This window comes from Pseudorasbora parva, chromosome 5, assembly GCF_024679245.1.
Source record: "Pseudorasbora parva isolate DD20220531a chromosome 5, ASM2467924v1, whole genome shotgun sequence".
NCBI classification, from domain to species: domain Eukaryota; kingdom Metazoa; phylum Chordata; class Actinopteri; order Cypriniformes; family Gobionidae; genus Pseudorasbora; species Pseudorasbora parva.
The window spans coordinates 28,188,176-28,205,603 of NC_090176.1; the positions used below are offsets into that span (position 1 = coordinate 28,188,176).

Below are 17,428 nucleotides of genomic sequence, written 5' to 3' on the forward strand. Positions count from 1 at the left end.
CATCACCGCTGCAGCTTTAATGATGGATTTGTGCTATAGCTGTAAGCCATTTATTCTTTTGGTCCTCTCTTTTTGCATTTGGATTGATGATTCGGAAATGGGCTTCTTTAATGTGCTGTCCTTTTTTTCATTCTTTCAGCCTGCAACTCCTTTCTCACATTTATTAGACCTGGCCTGTCCATGTCAGTACCCTTCACTGGCAAATAGCCATCACACTGAATCTCTAAGGTGGCCTTTTGGAAATCTGTGTGGTGCAGTTCATCCAAATTGTCAGTCTTAACTAGCCGGTCTACAGCTTAAAAGACGAAAGTCTGAATTTAACCACATTCAATGTCTCTCAGCTGTTACTCAGAGATGAAGGTCTCTGAACAAACTGTCTTATTAGAATTGTAGAAAGATGTCTGGATGTTGTGTGGGTGGAAAGCTAGTTTGGAGGGAAAAGAGAAAACATGAGTGACAAAAACAGCTGTAGTTCATCTATGATGCACCTGCAAACGTCTGATACGAGACATTTTTGTTTATTTATAATATCTATTTTTACATGTTGTTTTCCTTTTTCTTGAGACTTCAGTGGGTTTGGAGATATTCACTCTATGTTTTCATTTTCCACAGCCATTGGAATAGTTCTCTTAACTTTGTGTATTTCTAGCCTTCATGTTTAAATCAGTTTTTGTGAGTCTTTATGGTATGTAGTCCAGTCTTATCCTAGCCATGCCATGCTTTTTCAATTCCTTATTAAATATTAAGCTAGCTACTTTCAGTAGCTTAAAATGAACTGCATTTCATCTCTATGTTGCCTCAAGTCCCTATGTTACAGATGCACAACTGAAAGACCTATTTATATTGTTGTACTTTCACCCTCTTGTACTTCCACTTGCCTTCAGGAGTTCTGGTTTTAACATCTCCATATTGGTATCGCCTGTGCCATCACTCCCAGCTTATGATTCAGCCGTATGGACCCTGCATCATTTCTACTGTGAACACTTCTTCTTTCTGTCTCTGTTACTGTCTGTCTCTCTGCCAGGATGACTTCCTGTTCAGCGTCTCCATCGTCAGTGGCTTCATGTGTGTCATTCTTGCTGTTGCCAAGTTCATGCTGGGAAGGGTTTTGACCAGCAGAGCCCTAATCACTGATGGTACGATACACACACACCCACACACGCGCGCGCACATGCACACGCACACACGCACAGGCACACAGGTTTGTTTTTGTGACATATGGGGACATTCCATAGGCGTAATGGTTTTTATACCGTACAAACTGTATTTTCAATCCCCTTACACTGCCCCTGCCCCTAAACCTACCCATCACATGAAACATTCTGCATTTTTACTTTCTAAAAAAACAACTCATCCTGTATGATTATAAGCATTTTGAAAAGTGTCCATGTAATACCTGTCATACCCATGCCCCCCCACACACACACATTTACTTAGCTATCTAAATGGGGACATTTTATAAACAAAGTTATTTTGATAAACTATCTGCATTTTTCCCCCCACCAGTTTTGACATCCCACTGATTTTGTACCCCCTACCTCTAAACCTACCATCACACAAAACTCTCTCTCACACACACACACACACACACACACACACACACACACACACACACACACACACACACACACACACACACACACACACACACACACACACACACACACACACACACACACACACACACACACACACACACACACACACACACACACACACACACACACACACACACACACACACACACACACACACACACACACACACACTCACACACACACACTTCATGCACATGAATGTTTGTCGTTCAGTTCCGGTCACTCTTTATCAATGTTATTTATATACAAATATACTATTCTTAATTGATTGGCTTTTGTTTTTATATTTTCAGTTTTAGTCATTTTTTATGTCTATATAACTTTAATTTATTTTTTATTTCAGTTTTAGTATTAGTAATTTTAGTGCTTTTATTTATTTAGGTTAACTAGGTAACATTTCCAATTCGCATTTGCAAGCTTTTAAGTTGATGTTTTTCATCTAATATTTATTATTAAAAATATTAAAAAGAAAAGAAAAAGAAAATGTGTTTGTACATTTCTAATAACATAAAATGTAATTGTTTCTTATATCTATTCTTTTTCCTGAAGGCTTTAATTCTATGGTTGGAGGTGTCATGGGCTTTTCCATCCTCATTAGTGCTGAGGTGTTTAGACATTATCCCACCATTTGGTACCTCGATGCAACTATTGGGGTCCTGATCGGACTCATTATTCTAGCTTATGGAGTCAAGTAAGTGTATTATGGAGATCATCTATTTATATAGAGAACATACCGATAGTTTCTATTTTCTCCATAACATCAAGACATTAGTCATCTGCACTATAATGTCTCTAATGTGGATATTTCATTGTTCCTTTCTCCTTTAGGCTGCTGATCGACATGGTGCCACGAGTAAGACAAACTCGAAACTATGAGCGCTTTGAGTAATGGTTCAGAAAGAAAAGAGCATTGTATGGATCTATCCATTCCTCTGCGCTCCTGCTGCTCTCTCAACACACACAATACCCAAATACACCCAGGAATAAAGTCAGCTGGCAGCCATTTCAGCATCACGTAGAACCATCACTCCGATCAGCTCTTGATGTCCTCTTTCACACAGCACAACATTTAACAATGAAGGAGCAAGGAAAATGAGTTGGTCAATGGATCAGTGTCACTCCAGGCATTCCAAGACATCCTGGATGGTCATTGATTTTAGACATCGACAGTAAAAAAAAAAAAATTGGACATTGTGTCTCTGCTTCCTTCCACTGAAGCCAAAATATCTTAGTAACGGTCGTTGCCAATTATGTCGTTCGGTGTCCGAGTCTGGCCAGTAGTGAGGTGAAAGTCGAGCCATGGCGTCAAGGTCCCACCGACACAGATTCAATCCCAAGCACAGCTGTCAATCTTGACGTTACAATCCGTTTTTACTGTACAATATTGTAAATAACCTCTCAGGCTTGAGATCAGCCATATTTCCGGTGCAGAGGTAGAACACATTTCAGTGAAGAAAGCACACAGGAATTTCCAGAAGTTTAGGCACAAATTGTAGGCTAAAGACCACTCAGAACCACAGTTCCGGGTCGGCAAGATAACTACATGAAATATCCATATGGGAAAATAGCTTCAGTGTTAACAGGAAAAGTCCACAATGCATTAGTGATCTGTCACAGTCACTAAATGACTAACCAGCACAAACCCTCTCGAAATGAGACCTGTAAAAGTTGCAGCAGCTTGAACATCCTGACTGTTTGTTGAACCAGTTATAGGACTCCAAACACAACTAAAGTATCGAAATATTCCGTACTATTTACTGTAACTTCTTCGCTTGTATTGTGTGCCGTGCAGTTCAATGCAAAATATCTTTGGCCATGTATTTAGCAGCACTATTTGTCTTATTTTAAATCAATCAATGAATCAGACATTTGCTGTGACGATCCGCTAACTTTAACCAGAGCTTTTCTTGGCTGCAATGCTGTCTCTGTTTGCCACTTGCAATTGAATTCATCAGATATTCCTTTTCGTGCCAAGACAGAATAAGATTAGAATGGCCCGAAGTATCATCTGATGTAGAAATGATTGATCTGGACTCCGGCAGACAGAATGAATGATTGTTGTATTATGGAGGGTTTGTGAGGGAGGGCAGCTCTTTCCACAATGGAGAGCAAATCATTAAAAAAACAAAGCACATTTTAGTTTCTTACTGCACTCTTTGACAATACTAATGTATAATATAATGGGTTTTCACATTTGTGACCTACAAATCTACTCTACTTTTCAAAAGTTTGGGCTCAGTAAGATTAGTAACTTTTTATTCAGCAAGGATGCATTTGATTGGTCAAAAGTGACAGTAAAGACTTTTGTAATGTTACAAAAGATTTTCAAATAAATGCTGAATCGTGAACTTTACTCATTCTGAAAAAAACTACACATCTGTTTACAACGTTGATAAGAAATGTTAATTGAATAATAGAGTAATAATGCTGAAAATTCAGCTTTAAAATCACAAAAAAAAAATACATTTTTAAATGTATTCAAATAAAGTGGTTTTAAATCGCAATAACAGTTCCCGGCATTACTGCTTTTTGTTTTCACTGTATTTTTGATCAAACAAATGCAGCCTTGGTGAATTTTCTCTCTTTCTTTCTTTTTTTTTTTTTTTTACCAAACCTGTTTTTAAATATTTCTATTTTATTCATATAAAAAAGCACAAAAGCAAATATGAAAATGCCCACTAAATTTAATTAACATCAATTTTTGATTTAAACATTTGACATAACTTGCTTTCTAAGCACAGACATGCTTTTTTATTATCTTTTTAAAATCAAATGTAATACTTTTTTACAAAATGCAGTCTGTCACTGACCATCCCAAGTACATTAACTCAAATTCCTGTTACATACACAGAAAATAAGTTATGAGCTTCTGTGGGAGATTATACCGTTTTTCCCCCTTGTTCTTCACACACAGGGTTCCATCTTTTACATAATTAACATTGAGCATCAACAGTCATATTTTCTAACATTTTACACATAACTTTTTTTGCTTTTGTGTTTTTTTGTCTCATATGATTGAGACGTAAATTTAAATGAATGTAAATGACTGTGAGCGGTTGGTTCGGTTCACAGCTCACCTACTGATGTATCTTACCTTATCTTATCTTACTGATATTACCAGACAATCACGAGTCGAACAATAACTGCAGCACAGACTCCCAAAGCCTTTTGTGTACTGCTCAATGTGATCTCATCTGAAGAGGGAAACTTTAAAGCAGAACGTTTCATAATTGTGTTCTTTTTATAATTACTGCAACGTTATTGTTTTTATTTATTACTGATTTTTAATCAAGTGGCGTGTTTGTGCCGTAATGCAATAGCGTCATGCTCATTCCATATAGGCCTAAGTACGTATCGATGGACGTCCTTGTGTTATAACTTGAATTTTTTCCACATAATCCTATATAAACTGTACTGAGTAGACTGTATATGTGTATAGACTGCCCATGGTAACTGATATTTCAATGTGCCGAATTAATGCTGTATTATGTTTACAACATTTGGTATTGAGTACTTATAATATTCAGATGTCAGTTCACAACTGCCAGGACAGGCAGGTCGTTTATTACGAGTCATTTGCATTATCATCAGGCATATTGTGCTAGTTTGTAAATCTAAGCATGTGTTAGGCTGTAACATACCATCAGCTGACACGTAGGTATAAGAGAAAAGTGCTGTCTGTTCATAGACTTCAGTGGCTGTAGTCGCTTGTGCATTACTATAAAGATCATCAGGGTCACACATTGGGATAAATGATTACATTTGCTTAGTATAGGTCGTGATGGCTGTACAAATCATAGCTCAGTCTATATTCCAAAGACAAATTGACAGCTAGACCCTGTTTTAGTTGGCTCAGGCCTTGTTTGTACTAATGCTGTAGTTTAGTCTTAAGCAATACTCACTGCTCAGTTAATACTGCTCCGCTTTGCATGAAAAAACACCACATACCCACAAAATGCTGCACAAACTCACACTGACACACAAGCACACGCATGCACATGCAAATGCACACACAAAACATTTATAATATCTGGCACATAGATGAGAGGTTCTGAATGTACATTTATTTCAATAGTAATATTGATCTATATTTATGTAGAAGATGTGAAATAGCTTGACCTAAAGGTTGTACAAAAATAAAACCTCTTAAGAAAACCTACCTGATTTTGTGTACGTTTTTGGATTGTGTACTGATGAATGTCACAGTTACACTTATAATTATGACAAATGAACTCAAACACAGAAGACCAAAGGTATCTGTTCGCTTTCAGTATAAATGTTAATGAATGTCTGGGAAACCCTCATAAACTCCATCTGTTAGACATGCATGAAAACGCAAAGACATGCTTATATGTGCATAAAAACTAGGCCCACCAGTCAAATGTTTTGAATATTTAAGATTTTTTAAGGTTTTTAAAAAGTCTCCTGCACTGAAAAAAAGGTGTGTTGGATTTACATGATTTAATCATGTACATCGGTTCCACATGATTCAATTAAAGCTACACTGTGTAACTTTTTTAGTTTATTCTTAGCTAAAAACACTTAGTTCTTTCAAAAATATATGTGCTCAGTAATGTATATTTACTTCTTTCAAGTAATAAAGTATTAAAGTATAAGTTTATACAGATAGTTTTTCAAAATAACTTTGTTTATAAAAATGTCCCAATTTTCAAGTAATAAAGTATTAAAGTATAAGTTTATAATATGCCATTGAAAATACATACGGGTGAGGGGTTCGAATGCTGGTCACCATGTTGCTCCTCCATCTTGAAAGTACTTTAGCAAAAGAGGGACATACCCGTAAATTCAAGCTTCGCTTTTTGCGTTTTAACACTCGATGGCAGTCATGAACAAGGTCGAACTGGAAGCCATGTTAATCTTGGACTAAATCGGCCACCGTAGGAGTTAAAACGAAATCGGAATTGAGAGGAACAGAAACTAATATTCACTGGATGGTCATATACCTTTACACCGCTAGATGGGGCAAAATATCACACAGTGTAGCTTTAAGTTAAACAAAAACATAATTCGTTCACATAACTTCAACATCATGGAATGAAGTAATTTTTAAGTAACCCAATTGAATAGTCTCAAAATGATTTTAATATGGCTTACTAACAACATGGTGTGCACAGGGGAGCTTGTTGAGACTCTGACTCTTAAATAAAATCACATGCTTATTTTGTTTTTAGTAATTTATAGTTGTCACTTATCTGTTTTATATGACTGCTAACTTTCATCCTGTTAGCCAGCAACAACACATATTGAACAGTTTAAGTGCTGTTTGAAATTTTGTTTGATAACAGGTGCTGTCTGTCTAAGTCCACAGTATAAGCAATCGCTCTGCTCTTCTCCACTATGGTAACCCAGTATAATTTGAATGATTTTAATTATTCCAACATAATTAAACATTAAACACTATTAAACAATATAAAGTCTCCCCCTTATCTAGTTTTGCCCAAAAAACACCTAAAATAACACTTAAGTTCCAAATTTTGACTCTTTTCGTCAAGTCCCACGCAAAGCATGCTGGGAACTACAGTTTCAGCAAAAAAAATCATGTTCGAGTACTTGATTGGTTCACATTAACCCCAAATAATGTAATCTAGTAGATTGCACATTTAAGAGAATTACATTAATTGAAAGCAAAGAAATCATGTTTAGAAGAGAAACACAATTTTGTTGCGTAGATTGCAAATAATAAGATTACGTAAATTGGACAATGTGTGTTTTCCTTTTTTTTTCAGTGATGCTTGCCATGTCGCCAAGCTGCATTTGTTAAAATCATTCGGCCTATTATTGTGAAATATTTAATAGGCCAACTGTATGTGACAGCTTTAAAGTATTCTTAGCCCAAAACATTTGAAATCATCATGTTAGAATGATTTCTGAAGGATCATGTGACACTGGAGTAATGATGCTGAAAATTCAGCTTTTACATCACAGGAATAAATTACATTTCATTTAAAAATATATTAAAACAGAAAACAGTTATTTTTAAGTTGTAATACTATTTCACAATGTTACCATTTTAATGTATATTTGATCAAATAAAATGTAGCTTATAAGAGAAAATAAATAAAATATAGTTTTAAACTATTGACCGTTAGAGTAAAGAAATTGATTTAAATTATAATTAGGCTATAATTACAAATCTACCCTAAGAAACAAAAAAAGCGTCAGCCATAACTAGCCCGTTTCTCCACTATCCCATATATTACAAGGCTAAAATATTGTAAACGCTAAAATTGTTATTTCCCTGTTTCTATAAATGCAGCCTTGTTTTACAGCCTTGTACTAGGTGTTCTGCACTTTTTATTTATGACCGCTAGATGGGGAGATGTTAACATGTAGTTACCATACATAGCCATATGCCAATTCATTAAGACACAACACACAACTCATTTGTCATTTGTCATTTTTTCTGACCGATTTTTTCTTTTTCTTTTTTTGACAGACAAGCGTATCTTACAGATTAAACTTAAACATGTGGCACTAGGTTATTACCAATTACAAATAGCCTAGGTGGTTGTACAGCTCTACTCATTGCGTGAAGTAGGCTAAAAAAGTAGGGTGAATTCAAGGTGATTGGGACCCTTTTTCCAAGTCATCTCATCTCGCAAAAAGTGTCCCAATCCCAAGGAAATCACCCTACCTACACATTCTCGGTTTTGTTTGTGGCGATTTGATGTTTAGTATAGGCATCTTTTAAGCTTTCTCATTGGTGAAGTGAATGTGTGTAATACTTCAAACAACCAGTAGTAGGCAGAAAAAGAAAGAGTACAGATTTGTTTCTCACATGTGACCTCTGCAGGAAAACAATGGCAATACCATGGTACCTTTTTGATGGTGAAAGATAGTCAGCTGAAGCAGGGATTACAGAAAACTTGCGAGTCAAGTGCTGGCATATATAAGCAGTTATTAATTAGTTTTAATACAGAATCTGTGTAATGTCAGCTTTATCTAATAATCAGCACTTGTGGAAACTACCACATGCCCTTTCTGCTGACCGCATTTGGATTTCAGAGCACTTCCTCGAGAGACTGAAGTCAGACTGTGCTGAATGAACAGATTTCACACTGGATGCAGGCGTAGAGTCAAACTCAAGCTTGGAGCCATGGTGACAGACAGACCACAACAGCCGAATTCTCTTGGGCATTAGAAGTGGTGTTCAGAGGGGAGTCAAGCTTTCAAATGTTGCCCCAAAGCCAGAGGGAATGGTTGGAATCTCCTGATCCATTCCACCCCCGCAAGACCCCGCCTCAAGTGTAAATCCCAGACTGACGTGTTTGAGATGACAGTTACAGCTGTTCAGTGTTGTTTTTGGACTCTTTGGTCTATATATGCAAAATGGACTCTGACTTATCCAGATTCCATCACTCTCACATGTCAAAGACTTAAGACTTACTTTAGAAAGAGATAGATAGATAGATAGATAGATAGATAGATAGATAGATAGATAGATAGATAGATAGATAGATAGATAGATAGATAGATAGATAGATAGATAGACTGACAGACAGACAGACAGATAGATATATGATAGTTAATTTATGTTATGTAGAAAAACTTGGAACATCCTTAATTTAATTGAGTTGGTCCAACTCAGTTTGATCAAATACAGATTTAATCAAACTGATGTAATTATAAAATTACTATTTTAAGCGTTTCAAACTTAAGGGGGGGGGGGGGGGGGGTCCTAGTGAAACATTAGAAAGGTAGAAAGAAAGGTAGGCTGTACAGAGTCAACGCAGAGCTTGCGTTGAGTGTCTGAAATTTGTGACTTTAAACGTGGAAAAAAAAAGGTTATCCTAAATAAACCATTGAGATCCATCAGATTTAACCATACACTGTAAAAAAAAAAAAATCATGTCTCCAATTAAACATTTTCTAGTGACTGATCGCATCTAAATTTTTCAGTTGGCCAAATTGAATTTCTGTGAATTAATGCAATTTAATTTTGCATTAATTAAATACAAATTGTTCAATAATTTATGACAACATATGTTAACTCATCAAATTAAGTTAAGAACTGTTAAACATTTTTTTAGTTAGTTATACAAGTTATACAAGCTATAACTCATTTTACAAGTCAATTGTACTTAAAAATTTCAGGCTGTGACTTTTTTTACAGTGTATGTTCTGTAACTGTAACGTATATACTCGCTTAGCGGCTTGTCATGCGTGAGTGTTACAACATTTTTGTGTTTTCTCGTGGTTAATGAGGACATCATTTGATTTATGGACTATTGAATGTGATTTAATGTTAGCAGTAACAAGCAGAACGGTTTTGCATGTCAGACTAGTGCATGTTAGAAAAACAATTAAATAGTGGCGCATTAGCAGATTCGATCTAACAACACAGATATATTATTATATTTTTGTCACCAGTCATCTGTATAAAATGTAAGATGACCTACGTAAGTGTGGGGCGGGTGTGTTAAAATCGTTAAATCATTTTTACAGTACATGCCTTAGTATCTGACTAACGAGAAGGCAGTTCACATTTCTCATTCCAACATGTTCCCAGGCTGGTCAAGCTGCTCCAGTAACTCAGAACGTTCGATACTCTCCTCCCCTCTGAGGTGGATGAACCTGAAAGCAGGGGTGAAGCTTTGTTCACTGAATGGAGCAGCATTCCAGAGGTGATGTGAGCATACCACAACACACGATCATGCTACAGCTCACAGCTGCACACCTTCATCTTCTCTGACCTTGGTTTGGCCTCCATGGCCAGTGAGCTACAGAGTGTCAAATTCTAAATGCAGGTTATTTTATGAATTATTAAGGCCAGATATACTCACAGCAAAGTTTTCATTCTTCACTTTTAGGTAAAAATAAGTTTGAAATACCTGTGCAGTGTTAGAGAACGTCCAATGCCAGCCACGCTGATAGCGGCGTTTAGTTGAATTTGTTACAAATGTGTGCTTTATATTTATGTTTACATTACTTTTATATTACAAAAAGGGTGCATAGTTTGTGTGGTGGGGCCCTATAACTGGAATTGCTTACTGTGCCACTTTATACAATAGGTGTTTTAAAAGCAAGCAGTTTTACAATATTAAACATGGAAAAAACAATGTCAGTGTCTCCTTCGGTTAGAATTACAATTTTCTAATATGCGTCTCTCCAGTCCATGTGTTTTTATGTTTTTACTTGGGGACGTCCAGCCTTGACGAACTGAACAGAAGACATAAACTGGAGAAGATATCCACATTAATCTATTACATAATCACCATGGACCAATAGTAGTTAGATGGTGTTGATCAACTTTTCTGGAAAGTTTGCCTTGACAAGTTTTGGCCTGATTTTGTTTGAAACAACGTCACACCACTTCGTTCTTGGATTTCGCTTGATTTTCGCTATATTCAAAACACACAAAAAACATCATTTTGTATGATTTTAAAGCTATTTGAAATACGGGGACATTTGAAATGTCCTCATAAACCACGTTTATGTTGTAATCACATAAACACGCACGCACGCACGCACGCACGCACGCACGCACGCACGCACACACACACACACACACACAAGTATAATGGTGCTGTACATATAATTAGAATTAGAAAAGTTTATTTATTTCACAAATTCCATTCAAAAAGTGATACTTTATATTATATTCATTCATTACACACAGACTGATATATTACAAATGTTTTTTTTTATTTTAATTTTGATCGAAAAGTGAAACTGAAAAGTGTGAACATGAAAAGTATAAGCACGTACAGCACTCAATGCTTCTTTTGCCTGAATTACTGCAGCAATGCGGTGTGGCATGGAGTCGATCAGTCTGTGGAACTGCTCAGGTGTTATGAGAGCCCAGGTTGCTCTAGTGGCCTTCAGCTTTTCTGCATTGTTCGGTCTGGCATATCACATCTCTTCACAATACACTAAAACTAAAAGTAGTACACTATTAGCAAAACCTCACACTCAAGAAGCAAAACATCAGCCCATATTTGCAGAACTATAAGCACATTGTCAACCTCACACCTGTTGCAGAACTCGACACACAGTGATTTGCAAAACACTAAACACACTTAACATACATTACACACAAAAATCTATCAAGAAGTCACTTAATCACTTGCAATACCAAAACACTGACTGTCAAATTACCGCACCGTCCAACCAATTGGTTGAATACAGTCATCAGGTGTGCCAACACTTCTCTGCTTAATTGTAGACACACTAATCAGGTGTATAAGCACTATAAATCGGTCTTTTTATCGGTCTTCAAGCACAATGGAAAGAGTCAGAGAAAGAGTAAGACGAGGAGGAGAACGAGGAGGACAAGGAGGAGGCCTGTGAGCAGATTGAGGAGCAGCAATGCAAGGATGGATTCGTCATTCAGACGTTTCTTTCCAAGGTGTCTTGCTAATGATTACATCACTGCGCTGTTGATGACAATCTCTGGCCAGATCCAGCTAGGCGACGTACGGAAAAGGATTAGGGCCAAGCAAAAAAAAAAAAAAAATTTAATTAAATATTGAGAATAAAGTCGTTGTGTTTCGAGAAAAAACTTGTTATATTTCGTGAAAAAAAGTCGAAATAAAATCTTGAGAATGGTGCATTCGATCAGTGTTCATTGCATAGCATACTGATAGAGGACATGGCAGAGTTGGATCACTTAGTCAAGCTATATTTCAGACTTTCTTTCAGTAACAAAGAAATACTAGCAACTTTAGCTAATTATGACAAAATTATATTAATGTCCTCTATCAGTATGCTATGCAATGAACACTGATCTAATGCGTTATTCTCAAGATTTTATTTTGACTTTTTTTCTCGAAATATAACGATTTGTTTCTCGAAATACAACGACTTTATTCTCAATATTTAATGAGTTTATTCTCAAGATTTTATTTCGACTTTTTTCTCGAAATATAATGAGATTTTTCTCGAAACACAACGATTTTATTCTTGATATTTAATGAGTTTATTTTCAAGATTTTATTTAGACTTTTTTCTCGAAATATAATTTTTTTTTCTCTCGAAACAGAACGACTTTATTCTCGATATTTAATGAGTTTATTCTCGAGATTGTATCTCGACTTTTTTTCTAGAAATGTAACGAGTTTAATCTCGCATTATAATGACTTTAATCTCGAGATGCTATTTTTTTTTGCTTGGCCCTAATCCTCTTCCGTAATTTTCTGGCAGTACATTATCAAGTAATTTTACGGAAATTTCTGTTAACCCTTACAGTTTTTCTCAATTGTTTACACACATTTTCTGAAAGCATGCCTCATATTCTCAGAACTCTACACACAAATCCCAAAAAACGCACACAATGGGCAAAACCCCTCAGTTCTCCTGCAAAATGAAACTTTACATTCAAAACAATGTTATTTCTTCTCAAAATGGGGTTTTGTTTTCAAATGACACACACAAACCATCATATGTATAGACATTTATAAGAACCAGCTGAACACTGTGCTCAATGTAAAACACTATGATGAATGTAAAACACGTCTCCATTCATCATAATGACTTAGGCCTTTTTTTGGTTCAGTGTCATACTTACTACAGACAGTACAAACATAAGTGTGTTGTAAAATATTTGAGAATATTGTTTTTATACTCAGAACACACAAATACACTGTAAAATTGTATTTTATTTTTCCTGCAAAAACAATGTACACAGTGTACATCCCATTCCCAACCAACACAAAGTTGCACCTACACTACATAGAAAACAACAGAAGAATTTACTGTATACAGTTACAGTAATAATAATAATAAATAAAAATATGCTGCATCCTCTGCATCCATTGCTCCAAAACAGAAGAGCTCACCTGGGCCCGGTTTTTCAAAAGGTTTAATCCAGATAAAATATATCCGGATTTAGTAATCCTTTTTGTGTGATCCGTGATCACGTAATCCAGGTTACTTTTGGAGCCAGTTTTTTAAAGCAACATCGGATTGGATCAATCTGATCCAGATAGGAACTTTTCAGGATCACTAAATCTGGATAACCAGTGCTCAAACATGATAGGAAATCACAATGTAGAACTATATGTAAAGAGCAACAAGTAGAATAGCCAGTGTGAGGTCAATATAAGTTTATTTTTATTTGAAATGAAAACACACACATAAAAAAAGAAAAAAAAAAGAAAAACCCCACCCTATCCTCTTCCAGCAGTCCGCTCATCTGAGACCTACAACACAAACACTGTGCATTGAGGATATTTATAACAAGTATCAAGTATAGATGTACTGTAATGATTGCATGCATCACTAATAAATATTCTAAAAACAAAAATATTTCGATTGTAATGAATATATATATATCAATTAGTGACAGAATACATTTTTTTGTTTTTGGTCAATTTTGACAGCTGTTTGGGGGATTATTTTATGAGGCCATACTATTTCTACTTTGCTGTAGGCCTATACTGAAAGGCTGAATATGTTAAAGCCTACCTAATCACTGTAGCATGAAGGATGAACAAATAAAATTAAAATCTTGTGAAAAAATAGGATATCTTGTAAGATACTGCATGATCCAAATATAGTATTACAGTTTTTTTCAACTGCTTACACACATTTTCCAAAGGTTTCCTCTTTTTTTCAAAACTTAACACACAAATTCAAGAATTCCACACACAAGATGCAAAATGCCTCACATCTCTTTCAAAATGAAACAACACAGTCAAAATATCACAAACATATTTCAAAAGCAAACATTTGTCTTACGTTGTAAATACCTTTACCATAATGTTATATTTTTGATTATGTCATATACACACTGTTATTCAAAACCTAAAGCTCTTCTTTTAAAAGCTCACATGTACATGAATGAATGTAATTGGGAGAGAGCTGTTGAATGAAGTAAAAACAAAAGCAAAATTGAAACCAAACTTTTTATTTATGTTTTTATTTGTTTTGCTCTTTGTGGTTGTAAATGTAGTATTAGTGTACACAGTTTGAAAAGAAAAAAAAAACCTTCAAAATATGTAGTGTTGTAGCATGTAGTGTAAAACCAAACATAATGTGTGTGCTTGCATGTGGAGATGGTTGGGTGTATCTAGGCTCCATCTCTCCTCCGGGCTGGGTCCGGCCACAATACTTCATCCACGTCACATGCTATATTCTCTCTTGCCAGACACCGTGGAAAGAACCTTCTTGTATGGCGTATCCAACCTTGGATGGAGGCAGCATCAGTGTCTCCACAACTTCTCTTACTCTGTCTGCATTGTTTGCATCCATTGTCCAAAAGCTATTACTTGACCTTTGGCCTATTTATAGGCCACTACTAAAGTTATGATTGGTTGTTGTTAAGTAAAGCAACAAGTGTTTGCACATGTGAGGAGTTAGTGTGAGGCACTGATGAATTAGTGTGGCATTTTGATTGGTTGTGTTTATAAAAGAAAATCAAGAAACTTCCTGTCAGATTTTTGTGTGTTGCCTAGAAAATTGTGTGTTTTGTTTTGCAAAAAGTGTTTAATGAAATTGAAAACTGAGTAAAAGGCCAAAAATTAGTGTATGGTTTTGCAGATTTAGTGTGTTGTTCTGGTGTTTGAGTGTCAGGTTTTAAAAATTGTGTGACAAGTAACAATTTTGTGTCTAAGCAGTTGAAAAAAACTGTATTTGATACATTTTTTAAGTTTTCATTACATTTTGGCCATGAAATCCACGCTGAATCCACCCTTCTGATGGGATCATTTAATCCAGATTTTGTGTGGATACCCTCCCCACTCCAGAAGTGATCCAAATCCTACAAAAAAGTTATGAAAAACCCAAACTAAACGTTTGATCCAGATCAAAACCAAGATTGGATTACGTTGTCTAATCCGATTATGTAATCCGTTTTTTCTTTTGAAAAACACAATTTTCTGCATGAAAATTGTGCCAAAAGCAGAGACTTGTGTGTAGTGTTTTGAAAAAAGTGTGTTTTAGAACTGCAATTTGAGTGTAAAGCAGAAACTGTGCTTGTAGTTTAGCAGAATTGGTTCAGGGGGTTGGTGAATGAGTTACATGTTGTGGTCATTGTGTCTCAAGTACCAGAATTTGTGTGTAAACAATTGAGAAAAACTGTAAAACACAAACTAATGCAATGTGTAATTCAAAATACAGGTAAAACACCTGTAAAAAAAAAAACAAAAAAAAAAAAATATGGAAAATTCCTTCATATTGTACATTGACTTGTGCCCTATTTTTACTGACTTTTTTTTTTTTTTTACAGTTTACAGTATAGTAAATTGACATTTTGTTACAGTATTATGAATGTCCATGTCAACATTTTGGGCATGTTGAAATGGGTTTCTTCAGTCTGCAACATTGGTCTTGTGTAGTGTTTGGTGGATTTACATTATATTTGTACTTTGTTGATGATAGTTTACTCTAATCATAGGAAAGTAGAAGTGCTAAAAGTGTTTAAGGTTTATCACAGCAGAGTGTAACTCGTGCGAACAGAGTATAGTAATGTGAAACGTGTGTTTCATACGGTAACAAAGTTTGGTTTTTAAACAGAAGTGTATAGTTTTTCCAAGAGTGTTTAATTATGCAAATGATCTGTAGTGTTTTGCTGATTGGGTGTGTGGTTGTGCTAATTGTGTGTAGTGTTTTGAAAACACGGGCCCTGTTTTGAAAATAGTGCTTATGCAATCCAAAAAAATTGTAAGAACATGGATGCCATGGTCTTTAAGCCATGGTACTGGTGGCTTTGGCACTGTGTGCAGGTGCCAAGTCATGTTGGAAAATTAAATCTGTATCTCTATAAAGTTTGTCAGCAGCAGGAAGCATGAAGTGCTCTAAAACTTCCTGGTATACGGCTGCGTTGACCTTGGACCTCAGAAAACACAGTGGACCAACACCAGCAGATGACATGGCCAAACCATCACTGACTGCGGAATCTTTACACTGCCCCTCCTCTCTTCCTCCAGACTCTGGGACCCTGATTTTCAAAGGCAATACAAAATTTACTTTCATCAGAGAACATAACTTTGGACCACTGACTCCAGCTTTACATTCTTTGTAAATCTCCCCCACATTTTTGAATGGGTTTTGTTTTACAATCCTCTCCAGAGTGTGGTTATCCCTATTGGTTGTACACTTTTTTTCTACCACATCTTTTCCTTCTCTTCGCCTCTCTATTATTGTGCTTGGTCACAGTGCTCTGTGAACAGTTAGCCTCTTTTGCAATGACCTTTTGTAATTGCCCTCCTTGTGCAATGTGTTTATTGTCGTCTTTTGGAAAACTGTCAAGTCAGCAGTCTTTCCCATGAGTGTGTAGCTTACAGAACTAGACCGAGAGACCATTTAAAGGCCGTTGCAGGTGTTTTGAGTTAATTAGCTGATTAGAGTGTGGACTTTCTTCAATATTCAACCTTTTCACAATATTCTTATTTTCTGAGATACTGAATTTGGGATTTAGTTGTCAGTTATAATCATCAAAATGAAAAGAATAAAAAAATTGAAATATATTATTCTGTGTATAATGTTTAATTTTTTTTTTTTTTTTTTTTTTTTTTACATTTGTATCATTAGATACATAAAATTATTTGCGTAAGTAGAACCCAATACTTACAAGTGTAATCCGTCAATTCATCTAAAAAAAATCCTGTTGTTACCGGGGCTCAATGAATTCTAGGATAGGCGAGGCCTCGAAGGATCCATCTGTTGTATCGTTCATTTCCTATGATGGAGCCTTCGAATTGGGACAACCTTCGTTGCACGATGATGACGCAATTGGCCTTCAATGCGGCCTTTGAAGGATGCAGCCTTTGAATTGGGACACAGCAACTCAGTGTGCCTTTCTCGAAGTTGTCAGATTATGTGATTATAATTTATTTACCCCAGTGGTTTCACAAGGCTTAGCCTAGTCC

The 17,428-nt window shown here is 35.8% G+C and overlaps 1 protein-coding gene across 1 annotated transcript in view; it reads left to right on the forward strand.

The window, feature by feature from the left end:
* tmem163a (transmembrane protein 163a) overlaps positions 1–5,757 on the forward strand; it is a 42,620-nt gene extending 36,863 nt beyond the window's left edge. The window contains exons 6-8 of the mRNA XM_067443761.1: positions 1,025–1,136; positions 2,148–2,289; positions 2,427–5,757. Of these exons, the coding sequence (XP_067299862.1) occupies positions 1,025–1,136; positions 2,148–2,289; positions 2,427–2,487 (315 nt within the window). The 3' untranslated portion in view covers positions 2,488–5,757. The remainder of the gene's footprint in view (positions 1–1,024; positions 1,137–2,147; positions 2,290–2,426) is intronic.
* The last annotated feature ends 11,671 nt before the right edge of the window (positions 5,758–17,428 follow it).